At 43.3% G+C, this 23,388-nt stretch overlaps 1 protein-coding gene across 1 annotated transcript in view; it reads right to left on the minus strand.

Annotated features, from left to right (window-relative positions):
* The window catches only part of svep1 (sushi, von Willebrand factor type A, EGF and pentraxin domain containing 1), a 92,450-nt gene that overhangs the window by 3,727 nt on the left and 65,335 nt on the right, over positions 1 to 23,388 (minus strand). Inside the window, 33 exon segments of the mRNA XM_018705129.2 lie at positions 1,302 to 1,472; positions 2,815 to 2,997; positions 3,920 to 4,096; positions 4,275 to 4,448; positions 5,398 to 5,461; positions 6,226 to 6,381; positions 6,581 to 6,815; positions 6,920 to 9,630; positions 10,046 to 10,718; positions 10,871 to 11,038; positions 11,420 to 11,611; positions 11,765 to 11,849; positions 14,602 to 14,778; positions 14,945 to 15,064; positions 15,177 to 15,350; positions 15,650 to 15,820; positions 15,960 to 16,089; positions 16,240 to 16,364; positions 16,548 to 16,723; positions 16,881 to 17,079; positions 17,756 to 17,913; positions 18,088 to 18,289; positions 18,405 to 18,518; positions 18,655 to 18,768; positions 19,461 to 19,557; positions 19,732 to 19,820; positions 20,876 to 21,037; positions 21,474 to 21,635; positions 21,841 to 22,002; positions 22,196 to 22,429; positions 22,632 to 22,835; positions 22,947 to 23,052; positions 23,149 to 23,270. Of these exon segments, the coding sequence (XP_018560645.2) occupies positions 1,302 to 1,472; positions 2,815 to 2,997; positions 3,920 to 4,096; positions 4,275 to 4,448; positions 5,398 to 5,461; positions 6,226 to 6,381; positions 6,581 to 6,815; positions 6,920 to 9,630; positions 10,046 to 10,718; positions 10,871 to 11,038; positions 11,420 to 11,611; positions 11,765 to 11,849; positions 14,602 to 14,778; positions 14,945 to 15,064; positions 15,177 to 15,350; positions 15,650 to 15,820; positions 15,960 to 16,089; positions 16,240 to 16,364; positions 16,548 to 16,723; positions 16,881 to 17,079; positions 17,756 to 17,913; positions 18,088 to 18,289; positions 18,405 to 18,518; positions 18,655 to 18,768; positions 19,461 to 19,557; positions 19,732 to 19,820; positions 20,876 to 21,037; positions 21,474 to 21,635; positions 21,841 to 22,002; positions 22,196 to 22,429; positions 22,632 to 22,835; positions 22,947 to 23,052; positions 23,149 to 23,270 (8,187 nt within the window).

Raw genomic sequence — 23,388 nt, forward strand, 5'->3', positions numbered from 1 at the left:
CATTCCAGATTTGGTTTTTATGTCTTATCTGTTATTTCTAGGGTACGGCCACAGCCTCCAGAACATTTGGGCCATGCAACCTCATGCACTAGAACAGAGGCAATATTCACACACTGCAGATTAAATTCTTATGCACAAACCTATCAACAGAGATCACCTGAGTGTATATGTGTATTTCTGGATGAAACTCAGAAGCTGTTGAGGAAAGGCTAGCTTGGATCCAGCCCTTGTCTTCATATGAAAATGGTCATATGAATTTCATGTTGACTGGGATCAGTGTTGCAAAGCAAAGAGCTCATGACATGTTACTTGTCTAAATGGAAATTCATTTAAAAGAGCTGTTCCAAAGTCTGCTGAGCCAGTTTGATAAAACTTTTTTTTAAATCTGAATAAAAACAAAAAACAAATGTGAGCCCTGATCAAAAGGAGCAAGTAAAAAAGAAACCATACATGTTTTGATATTCCAGGAATGTTAGATATCACCAGTCTGTTGATGTTTAAACTTTTCCACCACCTGCCCCTGCATTTCAGTGAGTTTCCAGCCCTGTCACTCCCAGGAGTCAGCCTCATTTGTTTACCACAGATGAGTCAGCATTGACAGACAGGCAGGGAATTGGACTATGAATGTTGTCAGATTCGTTTCTTGTGCAAATAAGAGCTGTTTTCTGAAACTTTGGTCATGATACAGTTTACACAACATATCTTACATTTGCATTTCACTCTGGTCAAAAGACTGCTGTCAGTTTAGAAACGGATATACTATCCTCTCCAGCAATGGTTATGTCACTGATGAGCACTGATGTAAAAAGTCAACAATGAAGCTGTACACCAAAACTGAAACTATGGCTGTTTTAGATATTTGAATTATTTTAAATGACCAAATTATATTGCAGGGGCACTAGAAAAATCTTGACATGATGTCAGAATGTGTGTTTCAAAAGAATGACAAAAATACACTCACACATAATCACATGACTAATTTTTTTTCACATATCTAAAGGTGGATTTTTCCTTTAATGGGACTGGATCCAGGCTACAGAAAGTGCTCATATACTGTATATGAGCTATGAGTCACAGTGCACAGAAAGAGGAATTGGTCACAGTACAGCAGAAGGGAGGAGGTTCTGTGACGAAGTTACAGATCTCCCACAGAACAAAGCATCCGTGGGAGATAAGCAGTAGGAGCCCAGGAAAGAGTTAAAAAGCCGAGAAGCAGCCTGACGTGGTGTGCGACAGGGACAGTCAGCTGAAGCGAAAGCGTCCTGGGAAAAGCTGTAGAGTCCCCTCTGTGTTCCCGCTACCTCTGCATGTGGGAGGCGGCGTCCAGGTGCCGTTCTCCAGACACCTGCTCCTTCCAACGCCCTCCATGGCATATCCACCAAAACACGAGTACACCGCCACGTCCCCGAACTGGAACACCGCCCCCCGCACCACCCCATTGGCCACATGGAGGGGGGGGCCACAGGACACCCCTGTACAACAGCCCAGATGGAACGACCCACGAGTTACTTTCTACGCTATTTTCTTAAATGCTGCAGGTGTCTTGACCGTGTCTTTGTTGTCACACTCACAACATGTCTTTTGCTAAATGGCCTAAACAGTTGAGAAACATCTCATTTAAGTAGCTGAACCTACAGGAAGTGAACAAAATAAATTACTATAATCAAAAGTTTAAGATTGTCAGAGGTGTTAATTCAACTCTCAGCTGTTTTGAGGCCTCTCATTGTTTCTCTCTCTTAAAGACCTACCACATTACAAAATTTTGTGTTTGCCATTCATGCACCAACAATTCAGGAAGGAGATCTGCTTTGCAATACTAACAACAACATTTAAAAATGGCCAAGCTGAACTTCTGTTAGTATCAAAAAAAAAAAAAAAAACTATATTAGCTTCACATCACTGTCATTTTTTGCAGAACTAGTACATTATATTGTAGGTTTTCCCCCTATTTTGGCTACCCACTGTATATATTTGGATTATAGTGTGTACTGCAGAGAGAGAGAACTGTGTTGATGAAATGAAATCAGGTGTGTTTTCTATATCCCCCATTACCCAGGGAGACAGCTTCTTTCATGCAAAATATCCAAATGTCTCATTTGAGTGGCTTGACAGGTGTCTGTGACAAAAACAGGACTAAAAGGATCATGGTAAGCATGCATATAGGAGATTAAACTCCATGCAAATACAAACAATGAGCCATAGCAACATAAGCACCATTGTGTTGCATATTCAGGACAAGTGTGCCAAGAAAGATCAGAGGATTATCTGACAAAGGTTGCCATAGAAGCTGCAGAGGTGCAGCGTAATTAGTCAAGCATACAGGACACCATCACAGTGTTTGATGCAGCCTCATTTGTTTTGATAAAAGCCCAGTGAGAGAGACAGACGACAACAGAGAGAAATGCTACTCAAGCTAACAGGCAGATTTAAGCCAACAGCCATGCACGTGTAGAGCAGCACTTGGCACAAGACAAGGGGAGCATGCAGAGGTGTGCAATATCAAATACAATTTGTTGTTTACTTGATTATCTCACAAATTAAGACATAATTTACCAGTACTGTAGTACTTTCTGGCAATAATCATAAAATACTGTTAAAAAAACAAGGAATATATATACAATACACTTTTATATTTACATCTACCAACATGTGCAGTGTATTTGTCATAAGAAGACAGGCCTGCTGGTACAGTGTATCGTATACTTTCTTGGGTAGCTGTAAGTCTGCGGGTTTGATTCAACTTGACATAAATGATAAACAGTAAAGTTATACAGCCAGAAAATTTGCCATTTAGCCTGTAAGAATTGTACCTACTTTCACACACAGAGCTGATGGGGCTCCAGGTCTGGTCTGGCCTGCAGGTGATGGTGCCGCTGCCTTTCACCTGCTGACCTTTTGGGCAGGCGACACGGACAGACTGACCGACATGAAACTCCTGTCGGGATCCGTTCCTGGCGCTGTCCTCCCTCCAGCCTGGAGGAGTCGGGCAAGACTTAGCTGTGAGGGACAGAAATGATGGATTCAGTTTGAGTAGTCTTCATCCAAAAGTATAGTTGGTCTGCACAATGATATTCTTTTTCTGTGCATGTAAATAGGGACAGATAAATATGGAAAACATATGTCAATGTGGTATAATCCAGTATGTCATTATCACAGGAATTGCAAACTACCACAGAGTTAAGTCAGTGACAGTAACAATTGAATTTGAACATTACGTTTCACACACACTGTACTCACTGGGATCACACTGGCTTTCATTCATTGTACAGCACCTTCTGTTTTCCAACTGATATGCAGTGCATTAATATACATGTATCTAGTGTATTAGGAATTCAACTAACATGTACTTTTCTTTTGCATCTATGACATTCTGTGTATCTATATTTCAAAATGTTCTTATGCATATGAGTTTACTCTAAATGTTGTACTCATTGTCCTGTTGCACTAAGAGCTCACAGAAACAGGTTTTACCTTTATTTTGTCACCTGTCCACACCCGTTTGACTGTTAAGAATCAAAAACATGTCTTTACCAGACAACTGCTTTGATTCAAACTGTTCTCTAGGAAAAAGTAGGAGGTGCTCTTCTTGTCACAGTCATTGTGAAACAGATGATGAAACTCACTGTTGTTGCAAAGAATTTTGAGTGGGGTGTTGGCTTGCACTGTTGTAGTCTGCGTGTTGCAAATGTTTTTCCAAATGCACAGGAGTTTGTGAGAAAGCTGCTGTTGAAATACTGATCATATTGACAAGAAAAGAAAAAACTGTTGAACATAACAGAAAGCCAGAATCACCAAGTGAGAAAGTGGTACTTCTTATCAACCTCATTCATTCACACCACATCAGTCACTTCCTGTGTCTTGCCTGAGTATTTCCTTTTAACTGTTGGTTTGTGTATGTGTGTGTGTCAAGGTTTCTCACGTTGGCAGGTAGGGAAAGTGGAGCTCCAGGTGTTGCCCCCCATGCACACCACCAGAGAATCTCCCACCAGGTTGTAGCCTTTATCACACTGAAACTCCACAGCACGACCAGTGTTCAGGTTGTGCTCCTGCACTTTGCCATGCAGCATCTGTTTCGGGCTGTCACAGCCTCTGGCAGCTGACACAAGAAACAATTATAATGAATTATTACTGATGGATCTATATCTCCCCTCGTACATCACAAGACTTTATATTTTTCAGGAAATTATATGTGGTAGTTTTTGCATTTGCAGTTGTAAAAATCTGGCATGGGTTGAACTCTCAACAAATTAACTTTTAATTCTTTCCTTACTGACCTTCACATGTAGGAGCTGGCAGGCTCCACGTGCCATTGGCCAGACAGATGAGAGTCTTAGAGCCAACCAGCTGCAGTCCAGCATTACATACATAACTGGCATTATGGAAGTAAGTCTCTCCTGTCAACTGCACCTGTGCATCTTTTACCGTGGGAGGAGGCCCACAGGAATGTGCTGAGGAGACAAAAGACAAGCATGAATGAGATGTCAAAGGTATTGTGGGATTGATGTACGTGTACACAAAAATTTTGCAAAACATTATAAGAAACTCTAGGTTACAAAAACAGTGTTGAGCATGCACATCCAAAGACAACCTTCACAGGTGCTGGATCAAAACAAAATGAAGGCAAAAATCAGACAAAAGATTAGAAAAGATATTATCATTTAGTTTTCAGAGCTAGAATTTAGACCTGGGACATCACAGAAGATGTTTTTAACTGAAAATGCAAACAGTAAAATAGGACAATGCATCTTGAATTAAACTTACTGTATCATCTTCTTCTAAAATTTTCACACCTGCTGCTTTCTCCACGGTTTTGTTGCCAAAAATTCTCCATTCACACGCTCACCCAAATTTCCACCATATAATTGCAAGGCAAATGTTTTCTAACTGATGTCTGCTTTTGTTCTGGAACAGGAACAACTTGTGTTCTTGAGGGTTTTCAGGACGGGCGTAGTCAGTGTTCAGTGTCCTTTGTATTTACTCTGTCATTTAATATGTGCTCCGTTGTGACTCATGACTAAAAAATCATGGTGGGAAGACTATATGTCTGTGATACCTGGTCTTTACATGTTTCAGTAATCTTAAGGCGTGTTCCCAGCTTTAGTAGCAAAGAGCACCGACAACACATTAGGATTAAATTTATTAACATATTACAGACATTACAAGGTGTCTCACTGTAACACCAAAACACAACAGCAACACAATAAAATAAACCCCAAGCTGAGAGGTAGCAAGTACAGCATTCTCAAGCCAGAAGCCTGTTCCCTCTCATGCTGGCACATGAGCTTTTAACCACCTCATTCAAAGCCAGGCACATCTCATTGATGCAGCACCTGGAAAGGGACAAACAGAGCACCAGAGACACATACAGCCATAAAACTCATATCAACACAAACCTACCAACACACACTGGTTGGGTGCCACTCCATGTTCTGTCTCCCTGACAGGTCTGGATAGAGTCTCCCTGCAACAAAGAGAACAGTGTTTAGCAGATGAAGCTAGCAGATAACCTAGATACAGTAAAATGTAATCGACATCAATTTGCAGCAATCGCAAGAATCATGATGTAATTAAGATCAATGATATACATTTTTGTTCTCTTCAGACTCAAGCTATGAAGTGCAATACAGTGTTTTTAAATCATTTGGTAACTATTAATAACATCAGGTTGTCCTGTGTGTGTGTGTTTTTTTTCCAGTGTATTAAAAAGCCCTCATTGTAGCAAGCATTCCAACTGAGGAGGCTAGTATGTCAGTAGATATCAGTGAAACAGGAGCAGAGTGACTCAGCTCCTTCTGTTTGCTCAGTAACAACACATTCCTATTGATTGCTGTGGAGAAATCACGTGACTTTCCGTAATCTGATTGTTAGCCATTAGCCCAGTGTGGACAGCCTGTCGTTTAAAAGCACAGTGCAGGAGAGGAGGGGAAGCCTTTTGTTGTATTACAGGAAATGAGCAGCCAAGACTGACCTTTTGAAGGCAATGTCATACACCAGTTACATTATTACATCTTTTAGAAATTAAGTAAATTTGGAAACAGATACACTATGAAGGTTAAACCCTAAACTTAAAAAGAATGCTTTCAATCATCCACAATTTTGTATTAGGTTTGGCTGTCCAATACCACTGTGTTTTTGCTCATCATTATGTTTTTTTAAGATGAGGTCATTTATGAGACAATTTTGTTTTGTCAGCAGCTAAAGAAAACGTGGCCTGGTGAGCAGTACCTTCATGTCAAAGCCAGGGAGGCAGGAATACATGACAAAGTCTCCATAGTTGTAGCTCTCTCCCTCGGTGACGCCGTGAAGAAGAGGAGGGGGTTTCTCACACACCACCAGTTCGCAAGAAACTGTTAAGATGCTTGGAGTCCAGCTTCCACCCAGCTTATCACAGACCACGAAAGACACAACAGGAAAGTACTAAATTATTCATAGTTTCTTATTGACATGTTCAGCAGGAAAGAGGAGAGAGATGTGTTAAGTGTTGCCAGTATAGAGGAGAATTTCTTCAGGGGTTGTTTCAAACTCATAATGGCTCCTGGCGATGCACAACATCTTAAATATAATGGTATGGTCTACCTACCTGACATTCAGCTAGTGCTGACCCCTGCAAATAGAAGCCAGGAGGGCAGGAGAGAGTGATGGTGCCTCCAACAGGAGTGAGCTCCTTCCCGGTGATTACCAGATGGGGCATGGAGAAGTTGGTGGGCAGCACGCAGGGGGTAGGACGGCACCGAATGCTGTGTTTGGACCAGGTGCCGTCACTCTGGCAGGAGAGAGAAGCTGTCTGCGAGGCTAGTTCATACCCATCATCACACCTGGAAAAAAGAAAAAAGCAAAATGAAGGGGAAAAACAGATTTACAAAAACTTTATTGTCCACCATAAAGCAATTAGTCTTTGATATGGTTCTTCATAATTTACCTGTATGTGATTTGGTTTGGGAAAGTAAAGGTGTCTCCCACCACCTGAGCGTGAACTACAGCTGGAGGTTTTCCACAGTTCATAGGCTCACAGCTGATCCTGGGTTCCCCCCACCTGCCATCTCTTCCGCAGTGGAGCTGTGGGTACCCCCTTGGCTGGTAGCCGGGCCGACACCTGTATGTAACCGTGTCTGAGAAGGTAGCACTGCCGCCCTGCAGGACAGCATTAGGAACTGTAGGCGGGGTGGCACTGCACCTCCCCCGGCTACACACAGGCACCCCGGGGCTCCACACCCCTCCCTTTTCACACACCGCCTGAGAGGGACCCAGCAGCTTGTAGCCGTCGTCACACTGGAAATGCACTCGGTCCCCGCAGGCGCGGTCACGCCCGAGAACCACCCCGAATTTCACCACAGGGGGGGCACAGACGCAGGGCCGGCACTGAGGCACGGTGCCCTCCCAGAGGCCTTGAGCAGAGCATCGAAGGATGGGATCCCCAATGACGTCATAGCCATCGAAGCAGACGTACTCCACCATGTCATCGTAGTTGAAGCTGGAGCCGTTCAGGAAGCCGTGGCTGATGTCCTCAGGTGGATCACAGCTGATGATATCACAGCGAGGTGCCGGTTTGTCCCAAAGTCCATCTGACTGACAAACACGTGTGGAGTCTCCGTTAAGTGTGTATCCTTCATCACATACATACTTGACCTTGCTGTTGACGCCAAACTCTGATCCCAGCACACGCCCATTGGGTATTGGTGAGGGTTTCCCACAGCGGGCTGGTACACAGGTAGGAGATTCATGGCTCCAGGTGCCATCAGCCTGGCAAACACTGATAGGTTTCCCTTGTAAGAGGAAACCAGGCTGACAGCTTAGTTCTATCTCACTATTATAAGTATACTCCTGTCCTTTAAAAGTAATACCACTGGGGACTTTAGGAGGACCACAAGACAGTGGCTCACAGATTGGCTTCCGCCCATTCCACTTTCCATCTGCCTGGCAGGCGATAGTGTCGCTACCTCTGAGGACAAACCCAGGACTACACTCATAGTGCAGAACCTCAGGATACACAAAAGCACCTCCATGAGCTGTGCCATTAGCGATAGCCCCTGGGTCGCCACAGGAAACAGGCCGACAAAGGGGGGCTTCATTAGTCCACAATCGACCTGACACACACTGCCTCATGGGCTCACCCTCAAGCTCATACCCGTCCTCACAAGTATACTTGACCATACTGCCGAGGGAGGTATCAGTCACATTCACCCAGCCGTGCTCTGGACGGGGCGGTGTTTCACACTCTGCTGGGGCACAAGACGGGGCTGTCCCATTCCAGCCTCCGTCCTCCTGACACACCAGTCTGGTGGGGCTTGTGAGGTCGTAACCCTTGTGGCAACGGTATTCAATCAACGTCCCGTGAAGGAAGCTCAAGTCCTTAGGTGAGGCAAATGTTGCAACAGAGCCTCCTCCCCGCTCTGCCACCCTAACATACTCCCCAAAGTCAATGTGAGGAGGTAGGCCACAGTCCGACGGCACGCAGACAGGAACAGAACTCGACCAGCCGAACTCCTCACATGTCAGATGGTCCTGGCCTACTAGCTGGAAGCCAGGAAAACAGCTGTAGAAAATGGTGACACCAAAACCGTGATCCTGGCCCTCTACGAAACCGTTTTCAATGGGTTGAGGTGGAGTGCAAGATATCTGCACACAAGCAGGCGGCTCGATGTCCCATTCCCCACTGGCTAGGCACGTCAGAGTCTCTGGGCCTTGGAGGCGGTAACCACGACGGCAGGAATAGGTGACGCTGTGACCAAACTGGAGTTTTGTATAAACCACTTTTCCATTGGTTATTTGTTTAGGGCTGGAGCATTCAATTGGGCGGCAAGAAGGTACACCTCCAATCCAAAGTCCCTTTTCTCCACAGAGGACAGTAGAGTTGCCCACTAAGTTATATCCAGTCCTACAACTGTACAGTGCTTTGCTGAGGTACATCAGACCCTGGACGTCAACAATACCATTAGAAATCTCCACAGGCTGAGGGCATTCAACTGGAATACACTCTGGGTGAGGACTGCTCCACTGCCCTGTGGCTAGACAGGACACAGAGTCCTCTTTTCTTAATGTGAAGCCATCTATGCATGTGTAGGTCACCACTGAGCCGAAAGGGAACGGGGGAGAGGACAAGGCAGGGCCACCGAATGACACTTCGGGAGGTGGGCTGCAAAACACCTGCTTACACACTGGGAAGGTGTCGTTCCACTCCTGGGACGGGGTGCAGCGGAGGATCCGAGCGCCCTCTAGGACATAGCCATCCTCACAAGATAATTCCACTGTTCCAGATTCAGAGTCCAGGCTCTTCAAGACCAGGTGGTTCTCCTCCAGAGGTGGCTCTGGACACTGCACCGGAGAACAGCGTGGACGCCTCGTCTTGTCCCAACGTCCATACTTCAGACAGGTCCAGATGGCGTCCCCAGCCAGCTCGTAACCCTCATCACAAACATACTCCACTTTTCGGCCCACCTGGAACTCAGAGCCCCTGTAATGTCCATGGACGATATTGGGAGGAGGGTCACAGGTTAAAAGGACACAGGTCGGGGGATCGATGTTGGACCACTGGCGGTTGGCTTGACAAAATCGCTCTGCACGACCAACCAGTCTGAAGCCTGCATTACAGGCATATGTCACCTTGCTGTTGAAAGTGAATCGATCTCTGTCCTAAAGGGGGATAAACAGAGGGATGTAGCATTAAACATACTGTATTTCTAGTTTCTCATCTAACTAATTTGAAGTATGAACATGTGAAAAAGGATGTTTTTGAAGAGGATGAAGACAGTAACACCTCTTGGTAACAATTTATTTTACAGGTCTGTAACTTCCCAGTTTCTAGATAGTTTCCTTTGCAGCAATTATAAGAAAAACAGAGACAGAGTTCACAGACAGTAACTACAGTTTAGTTTGCTGTGTTGAATTAAAAACTGGATTTAAGCCAGTTCTAAGGGTTCTTGGTCTTGGTCAGTGTTTTTGCTTTTTAATTTATAGTTCTTACTTTATTTCAGATCGTTTTGGTTTCCATTTTCAGAGGAGGGAACAATGTGTGCAGCTGATATTAATTCTGGTGTTTGTGGCTAACCTGGATGTATCCATTCTTCAGTAAAGGAGGGGAGGAGCAGGACACAGGTACACAGGTAGGCAGAACTCCTCCCCATTCTCCATTGGCCTTGCAGGTCCTCCTCTTCTCCCCTCGGATCAGGAAGCCTTTACTACAGCCGTATGCCACCACAGCTCCAAAACTGTAGTTTGTTCCAATCACATAGCCTCGCTCAATGATCTCAGGCTTGGAGCACCTCACGGGCACACAGCCAATATCATACGGTGATGGCTCCCACTCTCCTCCCATCAGACATCTCAATGTGGCTGTGGTGTTGAGCATGAAGCCCTCTTCACATTTATAACTCACTTCAGTGTTGCTGGTGTATTTAGGTTTGTTGACTGAATCTAAAATTGCATGGGGCAGTTCAGGCGGACGTAGGCAGAAGTTTGCGATGCAGCGCGGGACCTCCATGCCATCAGGAGGCGCCCACACACCCTGAGCATTGCACACCATCTTAGAGTTGTTGCTGGCAGTGTATCCGTCAGTGCAGTAGTAGTTTGCAGTGTCTCCAAACAGCTGGTGGCTCTCATAGGGCTCTGCGTGGTCAATGGCGGGCGGGGGGCCACAGGAGCGAGGAACACACTGAGCAGAGCTGTCACTCCATTGGCCATTTGGCAGACATTCTCTGGTCTCTGGGCCAATCAGAGTGTAGCTGCAGATGGAGGACACCAAAAGAGATTAGCAAAGTCAAACAAAGTTGCAGCACAATGTAATAGGATATCAGACAGAATTCACATTCCTGAAACTAACAAATCAGTTTTTTAGACCTTTTTTTATAACTGAGTAGACTTCAACCACATTTACCCTTCTTTGCAGACATAGTGCACCTTGTTTCCCAGTTCATAGTTCTCTCCTACAGTCACAGCGTCTCTCAGGGCCGGAGGCTCACTGCACAGGACGCTCACACAGCGAGGGAAGGGCCTGCTCCACTCCCCTGTTGCTTCACAAACGACTTCCATGGAGCCCTGTGGTCTTCGCAGCAACACACTACTTAGTTTACACACTCACACCAGTGCAATTATAGTGTAACAGAGATTTGTAAGTGACAAATTGTCAAAACAAATAAATCAGAACTGATGACAACATACAAAGTCACAGAGCATCATGCAGAGTTCATCTGCAGGTTGCAGCAGCATTTAATCAGGTTTCGCTTGGACTATAAAACTAAAAACATTTTAACTAAGACAAGAATGAATTTAAGAAAAACTAGGTGATTAATGCACCTTTAATAAGTGGACTCACTAATTCTTCAAATATCTATATCAATCTATAGATAAAACTAGCATTTATTCAATCAACTGTCATCATCAAAAGTGACATTGTACAGAGCAGCTGATGGTAATGTATCCATACCTGTATCCCACAGCACAGGTGTATGTGACGGTGGACAGGTATGTGTTTTTGTCGAAGTTGTAGTCAGCGTTCTCAACAGTTGGTGGCCCCCCGCAGGTCACCGGGTGACAGACAGGTGGCGTCCCGCTCCATCTCAGACTGGTGAGGCACTGGAACTCATACGGGATCTGAGGCAGGAAGCCCTTCATACAGCTGGATGAAAACAGAGTTAGATACAGATGTTACCGACATACTTCGAGCTTTAAATGATCCAGACTCTGTCATTTTTAATAGTTTTAATGACCAATGTTTGTATTTCCTACTGTCATCACGACAACATGGTGTTGTAGGGGATGCAAACGATACCTGAAAGTCACCTTGCTTCCATAGGTGAAGTTGTTTCCTTTCATTATTGAGTTCTCTGGAACAGTTGGTGTCGGGCAGGAGAGGGCTGTTAAAAACATAAAATGAGGTGATTAGTAATTATTGTTTTCTATTTTTTAATATTTCACTGAAAACTACAAATGACTAAATCCAAGTGTAGCTACCTTTATCTCCAGAGCAAAAATCCCCTGTACACATTTCTGTGAGGAAAGACATGCTCACAGATGCCAGTGAGTGTTATTGATAAAATGCAGATTAGATTGTGTTTTTTTCTGGAATTAAAGGTCCATTAAATTCTACACTGATAGAATAAAAGAGGCACACAAGAAAGTATATAAATGGATAGAAGCCAAAGAGGCGTAGCTGAGAGGCATTAGCGAATGAGGGGAAGAACGAATTAAAGGGGCACTTCAATGATTTCGTATCGCACTTCCATGAAGTTGGAGGACTTATAAAAGACAGATTAAAGAAGGACAGGCCAAGAACGAAGCAGCAGAGGCTGCGAAATCCTGACTTTTCCTCTCTGGTGTGGATCAGGCTCTAGAGACACTGGATCCTACATTTCCCACTTTGCAACCTTGTCTGGTAAAAGCCCAATATCTTTCTAATTCCATACCCTATTTTCTAAGCCTGAAATCTCAACCCCACTTAGATAATCCTGACGATATCCTTTGGGTTATTTTTTCAGACTCTGGAAAGCTCAAAGCTTCAGAGCCACAAATGAAATCATACAAATGAAGCTTTGGCGATAGTTCAAAGAGAAAAACCAGCTTCCCCAACTTCTGCTTTTTTCGTCTGTGCACAAACATCTGACATTTCCCACTCTTGCATTTTTTCACCACTTCTGCTTTTTCACATTGTAAAAATCCCTGCATTCACAATTTCAATGTCACCGGTGCTGGACCAATGTTCTTTGAGCCAATCTGTCCCTGGCTGCTGTTCTTTAAATATGTCTGTCATTCTGTCTTTCAGACCCACTACTGTACAATATGCCTCTATCCCATCACCAACTTGACCCTCAGGATGTCCAGGGAGACTCAACATAAAGTTTTCAACACCAGCGTCTAGACTCCAGGGGGATCCTGTCCTATCTCCTATCTTCATTTGAGCCTATGCTTGGTGAAGCATAGGACCCTAAGACCACAAGATGGACATTTTAACCTCACACAATGATGGAAGTATATATGTGTGTGCTACCACTTTTGCAGAAAAGCCTAAATCCTGTAGCCATGTGTTGAACCATTAGTGTGCTCCCTAATGCAGAAATTAAATCATTTAAGTTATTATCTCTGCGTGTAACTCACAAGAACATTTTTATGTGCTTCAGATGATGTACAGAGTTTCACTTTCAATTGACAATCACAATCACAATCACAATTCAATTGTAATTACTTCACTTTCAGCATGATGTTCAACAACTAATGTGGGCTGGACTTAATGGATTAGCACAGTCTGCAGGTGCTGAGTAAGTAATTTCCTGTTTTCTCTATGAGGAATGTGGCTTTGAGCCAAGATGGAGATGCTGCGGTGGCCAGCTCACTGCACAGTGGAAGACAAAAAGACAGCTGCATATATAATGGCCCTTTCACAGCATCAGAGGGAGTGAAGCATGTTGCATAATGTGTGATTGTGAAAAGTGTATATGCATGTGTATTTGTGCCTGTATCAGTAGTATTTGCTTCAAACACTATATCTGTGTGTGTGTGATGTATACTTCTGCTATCTGTTTGAAATTGAAAGTGATTAAATCTGTATAGTATCATTTGAGTGTTACTCAGATCCTATTAGCTCCAGCTGCTGAATGCTTTGATGGGGAAGCTGTTTTATCATATAGAATATAAAATGAAGAGCAGTTTAAAGGCCATAATAGTAATGACTTCCTTTCCACTGTCTCTTCCCTCTATGTCTTATGTATGTGAATTTATTTGTGTCTCCAGTCAGCCTAACATCAACCTTTGATTTTTATATAATGTTATATATTAAGCTATCATGAAACTGCTTCTCTGTTTATTCTATGTGGTGGAACATGTGAGGTAAAAACACGTAACAGGAAATACCAATATTTAAAATACATCCTCCTAACCTGCTTTTGTGATCAAACCAGCGAAGCGACTATTTCACATTGGTGGGAAAAGTGCTGTCTTTGTAACCACTTAGACCAACAAGGCACCAAGATGTTTGCAACAAGTTAAAAAAAGCATCTGAAGAATAAAATGCAAGTGAAATACTCACAAACCCTACACATGATAATCACAGAGAACTTGTTCAATATAATTCATATAATTCATTCATTCCTTTCTTAGTGGCGCCATCTTTACCTCTTGACCTAAATTCAACACGTTAACAGTAGGACTTAATTCTATACTTCTTTTTTTTTTTAATCGTCATCAAATCAGATGAAGAGACTAAAACCAACACATACAGAGAGTATTTATTGCACACGTTACAAGGCCCTGCACACTGGAAACACTTAGTTTTCCTTTCATTTTTCAAAGAAGGTAAATGCTCCCCTCTTGTGGTCACAGCTTATGGAAATAATGTTGGTTTGAAAAGGCAAAGACAAAGCTGTACAAACATTAGGTAAGTAGAATTTTAACTTCATATATTGAGCCTTGGTTATTTATTAAATATTTATTTATGTTTGTTAATCAGAAAAATGATTAATCAGGACTCAAAACCAACATATACATCGACAGAAATTATAAAACTTGGCCTAGATCACTCAATATGAGTCATTTAAAACGTGAGAAAAAACTGGGACTTAACATATACTGTAATTTGTCATGATAATGGCAGGACATGATCACTCAACCTCTCACCTCTGCAGTACGGAATATAATCGTCCCACTTTCCTGTCTCCAGGCAGTAGAGCCGAGCCGAGCCAATCAGCTCGTAGCCGTCCTCGCAGCCAAACACAACCTCGCTGCCCATCAGAAAGTTGCTGCCACTTCTGTGACCAAACTCTGGAGACCCAGGGTTCTCACATTTCACTGGCTCTGGTGGGAACAACAGATATCGACAGGTGAAAGTCTTTAAAAGCACTTATTCCCAACAGAATCGTTTTTCTCTATTATTGCTTCATCACTGATGTTGTTATTTGCATTATTAAAAGGACAGTAAAAACAGCTACATCTACTTGAAAATGCCTGTGAGTTCTCCTACCTGTGCAGTTTTTGCCGTCTCCACTGTATGGGTGAATACAGGTGCAGGTGTAAGAGCCCTCTGTGTTCTGACAGCTGGCGTGTTCGTCACAGTCAGATCCCAAAGCACACTCATCCACATCTAAACACAGAAACAAAGGCACAAACAGAAATGCATAACAGATATGTAGTTGTGTCTTTAAGACAGGACTTTGATTTAAAAAATTGATCTACAGTGTAATGTAACAAAGTACCGAGACAGGCCGGTGGATTTCCTCCCCACTTGCCGCTGTTGGTGCAGTGCACCTTGGCATCCCCCAGCAGGTAGAAACCAATGTTACACTGATAGACCACAGAGCTGCCGGCATGAAAGTCTGTCCCCTGAATCAAGCCGTTCTCCAGAGGATGAGGAGGTCCACAGGACACACCTATAACACACACACACAGGAGGAATATTGTGCTGGATCTCATTCAGTGAGTTTTGGTTTTGCACATATATCTGTATTCATTTCATATATAAAATCTGCAATACAACAGTTACTCTGTTCATCCAGTCCAAACCAACAGGAATGAAACACAATAAACCTACAGGCTTATTGACATTTACATAACTTTGAAAATCAAAGATCCAGTTGACAGAGCTTCAAAGTGAAAGACACATCAAGCAAGATCAGATTACCGGTAATTTACAAAGCAAATCAAAGTGCAGTTCATGTCTGTGCCTTACGTTCGCAGCTGGGCAGGGGATGGCTCCATTCTCCTTTATTTTGGCACTGCAGCACCGGCTCCCCCACCAGGTAGAAACCAGGATCACAGGACAGCTGGACCTGAGCCCCGGGGCTCACCTCCACAGTGGAGGCATGCAGGTGGGGCGCTGCGTTCTCCAGCTTGGGGCAGTCTGGAGAAACAGATACGGTTTACACACATCAGGACGGGTGTCCAGGAGCGTCACAGCAAATATAACCAATTACTTTATTATAAAAGTAATTCATCATTCAGGGTAACATATATACCTGACATTTGTATAGATTTCATACCTGCGCAGAAAATGCTGCTGAGGTTTACTTTGACTCGGCCCACCACCCCGTTGAGGAAGTCTGGCCAGGCGAGGACGTTCCCTCTGTGGGTCACATGAGAGGCTGGACAGCTGCTGGCCAGGACCTTGATCTGTAGTATTCAAGCACAAAAGACTCATTCAAATTCACATTAATATCCCTGATACATGTTGTGTTAAATCACCTGGTTTCACAGATGTGAGTTAGACAATCTTAATCGGCTCAACATCAATGACTTTATATCTTTATACTTCATGTTTACCTGCTGTGGTGTGAGAACACGATCCCAGATGTTGAGTTGACTGATGGATCCAACAAAGGATTCGACGGGGTTGAAGCCTTCACCCCTCTGGTCTTGGTCCTGACCTAATACCAGCGCCCCACCACCTACAAAACAAGGGGAGATTAACCATTACTCACTGAGAAAGCGTACCCTTTGTCTACTGGGATACTGTGTTTCTTCAATCTTCTATTATACTTTCAAAAACTAAGACAAAGACCAACATTGTTCTGGATATTGAAAACATTTATCTTGACACAAAGTTAACCAGGTCGAGGATAGCACTACACCTGGGATAGTGGTGCCGACTGACAGGCCTTTGCCTCCGTCTGAGGGCTTCCCATTGATGTAGATTCTCCAGTCACCATCCCAGCTCCTCCAGGACACCCCGATGTGGTACCAGTGACCCGTGTTCACAGCAGGACAGTCAGTGATCCGCTCCTTACCGTTCACATACAGCACCCACCTTACAGAGGGAAAAATGATTGAGAGGATTTAATACAAAAGAAAGGAGGGATGATGAAAAATATAAACTACAGCATGCACTCTGTTAAAGACACGCCATGTGAAATGCTCCTGGGTATCTGCATTTACATTCTCTAAATTCTTGGTATATCACTGACCCATTGTAGTCTATGAGTAGGAAAGCATTGTCGCTGCCCTCCACAGCGTAGGAGACAGGTGTGCCATAGTTAGTGGTATCTGATGACCTCATCCAGAAGGTACAGGTGATCTCTGTCAGTGCCGGCATCACTCCATCCATCATCACATAACCGTGGATACCGGACACCTCAAAGTCCAAGTTGAAGGCAGAGGACATCTCTGATAGGACAGAAGAGAAAAAACATTAATACAGTGAGTGAAAAAGCTATGTCATTTTTAATAATTAGATTTAAATCTTAACTTGCTCTGTTTCTAATTATATATTCTTCTGACTGACTCCTCTTGTCCTTATATAAAAGCAATTATGATCCATCTCAAAAACAGGCAAGCATCATCTATAAGCAAGAGCCCATTTTCTCTGGATTTCACTTCCATTTTTGTGTGAAATACCAAGTTTTACCTCTTCTGGGAAATAAAAAATATTCAAATAATAGAATTTTAGAAGGAAAAATCCCTCATTGTTTAATTTAACCTCCTCACCTTGTGACAAGGGATAGAAATCGCTTAATTTTAATGGGCAACCTGCCAAAAAAGGTTGCCTATTGTCCTTGCTATATAATGCTATATGAAAATACCAAAACACCTAGAAGAAATGCATCCTAAAAAACATTATAAAGGGATATGTCTTTGCACAGTTGTATGTTTAATGTGTTTTAACGAGAAAAGTAGAAACATAAAAAGCTTCTTTTTAGAAGAATTAAAACCAACAATGCTTGTCCATAGGCTTTAACGGAAATTTCAAGACAGGTTTAACTGACAGACAAAATCTATATCAGTTATCTCTCTTTTGCTCCTCTAGAGTTTCCATGGTGATGTGTCATCTGTCCTATAGTACCTGTCTCACACCTGGTTCCGTTGAACCCAGGGAGGCAGCGGCAGGTGTAGGATCCCAGACCGTCCAAGCAACTGGCGCCATTCACACAGGGGTTAGGATCGCACTCATCCACATCCACCTCACACAGCCGGCCCCGGTAGCCCTCCACACACTGACACCTGGGAGAGGAGAGGCAGGACATTACCACAGTGAGGTACACAAATGAAGTCATGGTCATATATACTGTACTAAATGGATCCAGATCCTGAATTTGTAGCTTTATCGCCTTCGCCCCACTGGGAAGCCTCAAATGCTCATCAGGAGCTGCTTCCTTCCATTAGATTTTTTATTACCTGAAATTGTTTACAGCATCCAGACACGAGCCTCCATTCAAGCAGGGGGCGCTGTAGCATTCATCAATGTTGACCTCACAGCGATCCCCTGAGAAGCCAACGGCACAATTACAGGTGTAACCACCTGTCAGGTCCTCACACATGGCTCCATTCAGACAGGGGTCGGAGAGACACTCGTTTATTTCCAGCTCACAACGAGACCCTGAGAAAATGTGAAAAGACACTTTACAGTTGACATCAACTATCGCCCTGACTGTTGATGAGGACATCAACTATCATATCCAGAGTGAAAATGTAACGCAGTCTTGTTATCCAACCTGTGAAGCCGCTGGCACAACTGCAGGTGAACTTGTTGACCTCGTCCACACACACCCCTTCATTTAGACAGGGGGAGGACATGCACTCATTCACCTCCGCCTCACACAGAGAGCCTGGGACCAACAGGGATAAAAGTTAAGAGTCAAACAGAGACTGAAAATGAGCATGAAGGTTACAGGAACATTAAAAAACATTACACAGAAATTTTAAATCAGTAATTACAAATTTAGTTATCATATGCTGCTATACCTAAAAACCCTGGCTTGCACTGACACTGGAAGTCTCCCATGCCGTCCCTACACAGGCCTCCATTCTGGCATGGAGCAGAGTCGCACTCATCTATGTCAATCTCACACTTGGCACCTGAGAGAGAAATATCAGAGGCTGCGTCAAGCACTTATCACAACAAAGTCACACACAGCACAACTGTGATAAATATTATGTCGGCCAAACACTCACAACAAGAGACAGCTGATGACAGGGAACATGGTGTCAAGTGGATTTTATTTTCATCTCTGCTATGGGAGTCTGACACATAATAAAGTATTGGTGATTAACCAATATGATATGTCTCATCTCTACCAGCTGACACTGTAGACTGAATCATCATAGACCACATGGTGTGTGTGTGTGTGTGTGTGTGTGTGTGTGTGTGTGTGTGTGTGTGTGTGTGAAGCAGCATAAAAAGAAGGATCAGTTGGTTTTGATTGAAATGAGGTTTGATTTATATTCCCTGCTTTATGAAAACACAGCCAGAAGCAAGTTTATTGTATTTATTACTATAGAAAAAGTATCAGTAACTCCTTTAAAACAAAAACAAAGATAACAGATTCAAGAGTGCGATGATCAGTAGCTTCAGGCCGAGGCTCTGTTGTACCTGTGACATGATGCTCTCCTAAGAAAGACTTCTGTTTTATCACAATTTGGCTGAAATAAGTTAAATTAAGTTTTATAAGCAGTTTCTACAACAGTTTCTACACTGACTGCTTAAAGGTTGTCACTTTTTCTTAGTAAACACTGGTAGTAAACACTAGGTGCCAAACTCAGCAGTTTACCTGTGAACCCAGGCATGCAGGTGCAGACGTATCCCGCCCCCACCTCCTCACATGTCCCCTTATTCTGGCAGGGATTCAGGAAGCACTCATGGAAAACCTAAAACCAATCAGATTGTACTATTACAAACACAGGAAAAACATACTTGACAAAAACTCTCATACTTTACAAATCGTCTGTGTGGAGTTGTGTCTTGATTTATGGATGAATATGTTGATTATGAGACAAAACAACATGTCAGAAATAATCAGTTCAGACAAGATAATTACTAACCTGACTGCTTGCTTGGTAGTCTTCACTGACCTCCACCTCTGGAGCTGCAGTTACACTCTCCTCCTTTGGAAGAAAACTGGAGCCAAAACCTGACAATGACACCCACAGAAAATACAATGTAAGCAAATACAAGTCGGAAAAACACGGCAACGATCTTTCCCCTTGCTACCAGACTGGCAGACGGTTGTGATCCAACTGAACAAAAGCCTGTATTCTTATTGAAAACTGGCAGCATCTCCAAACCACTGTTCATTCCCACACTTCAGGCACGCGGTGTTACTCATTTCCATTCTGCTGCAGTGAAATAAAAGTCATATTATTTCCTTTCCCCCCGTGATCCCGGCGCAGTAATCCCTTTTCCAATTGGATTGAGCTGTCACAACACAGATCAGACACCACACAACTGGAGAGATGGCGGCAAGTTTTCACACAGACAGAGAGACGTTCCATAAAATGTGCTCTCTGCTGACTTCACTGGGCACGTCCTGTAGAAATATAACATAAGTCACTTAACGTGCCAATTCAACACAGAAGAATGGTGTCAAAATAGAAACTCAGCCGTGTGAAAATCTGCACTTTTTCGTAATCTGGTCACATCGGAGTTTGTTTAAACTGGAGCTATGGGTAAAACAAACTATGATAGTGCAGTTTAGGTTTTAGTTCTTCGTACTTCCTGCAACACATCAGGAAATTTTATCAATTTAGATAATTTTGTAGAGATCTGTTTTCACTGACATTAATGTGTGTTTGTGTGTTGATTAGCATCACGATAGCCACATTTAATCTTCTTAGTTTTGTGTATTTTTGTTTCAATAAAGCTTTAATTGTTTTTAATAGCAATGATTAAAGGTTTTAGTGAAGCTTTTAAGAAGTTAAATAATGTTGTAAGATAGTTTGGAGATTTTCAATCCACCTTACTTCAGAGATTATCGGGAAATAATATTGGAATTCATCAGGGAGATCTTAAGTGATCTAAGTACGCTCCAAACATTAAAACTGTTATTATTTTGGTTGAGGAAACTTCAGTTGTGATCAGAGGTTTCATTTCAACAAGATTTTCTCAGTTCCCCACATGATCAGATTTTGTTTTTTGTTGGTTCAACATGTAAATAAAATGTGTTTTTCTCTAAACTCAGACACTTACTGGAGCAGTGCTGTATGGTGGTTGCCCCGGTAACAGTGGTGGTTCCATAGAAGGGGCAGGAGAGGCAGTAGGAGCGGCCATGTTCAGGCTGGTAGTAATCTCTGGGGCAAGGGTAACAGGGAACAAGGCCGGTGCGGGAGAAATGACCTGCTGAACAGGGAACTGCAGGAGAGGAGAGCAGCACCATAAAGAGAAAAAAAAGAAAAGATGGATGAATATGAAGGAGCAGGTGAAATTCCCCAATCACCCAAAATTGAAAAAAAGGGGATAAAGCCAACATGGAATAGCTCCAAGTCTACAATTTTAAAGGTTAGAGGTTATTTTTGTATTCTAACTCGGAAACTAAGGTAGCAAAAATCTCTCTGTTTCCAGATTTATCATCCAACTTTAAAGGGCAATCATAAAATTTCCAAATAGGAGTTTGCCTTTCTGATATAATTACACATGAATGCCAAATACCACCTGACACATTTCTGCTTACAGTCTGGACCTGTATTTGTTTTTGTTACCTAGCAGCATTTAGAACAATGATTAAGTTAAAATAAGCAAGTTGATAGGACATTAAGGGTGTGTGCTCTACACTGTCAAACTGTATCACCTCCACATTCTGTCTCGTCCACTGCTCCTCTGGTGACGGTGGAAGTCTCGTCTGGACAGACCAGACACTCCCTGGCGCCGAAACCAGGCTGGAAGTGTCCCAGCGGGCATGACTCACAGATCTCCAGCCCGTTCAGAGAGTGACTGCCGGGTTTACACTGCCCTGCAGACACATGCAAAACGCCACATCAAGAGGAACAATCAGATACAGATAGAAAATCACAATTAACAAACATCATGAATGAAACAAAAGAAAATAAAGCACTATTTGTGAATAATTACTATTATTTTATCTAGTTTGTGTTTCTATATGAAAAGGATAGGAGTAAGACTGAGGTCTAACTGTATTCATGCACATAAAATCGTACCTTTACATTCAGCCACACTGCGGGAGTGCAGGTAGGCTGTGGAGGTTCCCTCAGGACAGGACTTACACTCCAGCTGACCTTCCTGGTCCTGGTAGGAGCCGAGCCAGCAGCTCTCACACTCATTATATTCCAGAGAGAAGTACGTTCCCACTGGACATTGGACTGCAAAAGCACTCACAATTAGTAATTTAATGGGAAACATATAAATTTTATAGCAGTATTAGCTTTTCTTAAAATCCCATAAATTTCCCTGTAGTTATATTGTTATAAATAAAGTAAACCGAATTAAACAAATAAAAAGCTGGTTCAATGAGTTTAGGTGGGTGTATCCTCCATTCAGTCGCCTTATACTCACCACACATTCGGCCTTTGAGCACCGAGCCCGGCCTGCAGAACAGAGACGCCCTCCTGCCCTCCAGAGATTTGGGATCGGCCACAATCATCTCCGAGGACACGTGGAAACTGGACAGCGGCTGCTTGGCCAAGGTTCGCTTCAGTCGATTGGTCAGTTGCTCCAGGGTCCGCAGGAGCCTCTTCTGATTGGCCACCTCTACTGAGTCGTTCCTCGACAGGGGCAGAGGGATGCTTGCTGGGAGAACGGAAAAAGTTTAAAGGACTGATAACTAACAACAAATAAAATATAATGTAAGGCAATGCTGCAATGTACCAAGCATATTATTACATCAGCCTGTGACAAAGAACACAAGTACTACACCAGAAAAAGCTGAAATACTTACATGCTAACCCTGTAGCTATGTCCATAAACACGAGGAAAGTCACACTTATTTTACCTGTTATGTTGAAATAAATCTGGATCTTCTGGTCTCTGGTTGGGCCTTTGATTTTTCTGTGCCTCTTAGTGCGGTAGTGTGGTTGCACGCCGCCGTCTTGCTGCCTGTTGGCGAGCTGCCGTGTGCCTGTGGCGAAGCCTGACTCAAAGTAGGCATAGTCCTGGGAGCCTTGAGGACTCCAGTTGTTGCTCCAACCACCTGGTGCTGATAAATATTGGACAAGGAGACACGGAGGAATAGGGAGCTGATAAGATGCTTCTATAAAAATGAAGGTGGGGTGTTTAGTGGGGGTGTATTTGTGCGTGTAAATCTTACCAATAGAAAATCCGTTCTCGTAGTCGTAGTTGTACTCCAGACAATGACCCTGTGACATCACCTCCAGCTTGCAGGTGACGTCATCGCTGCTGCAGATGTTGGGGAGCTGTCGAGGAGACAAAAAAAAGAAAAAGCAACATGTGTTTGAGAGTTGATTCACAGCAAAAACAGTGTGTCTGTGTGTGTTTATAAAGGCTCTCACCATGCCTCCCAGTTTGGTGTTAAACTCTCCAGTAAAGGACTTGACCAGGTCCACGTCATCACAGCGAGATGCTTTAAACAGCATCTCAAAGGGCTTGAATCCGTTGTTTGCTATGCGGTTCACTGAGAGAGACAAAAATAGCTTTGTCATTTAGTTACCCAGTGTTAACAATCATACATATATCCTAGAATTGATGTGCACATACACGTATTCACGTAGCTGCAGTAATGAGACCTAGGT

The sequence above is a fragment of the Lates calcarifer genome, linkage group LG14 (assembly GCF_001640805.2).
Source record: "Lates calcarifer isolate ASB-BC8 linkage group LG14, TLL_Latcal_v3, whole genome shotgun sequence".
NCBI lineage: Eukaryota > Metazoa > Chordata > Actinopteri > Centropomidae > Lates > Lates calcarifer.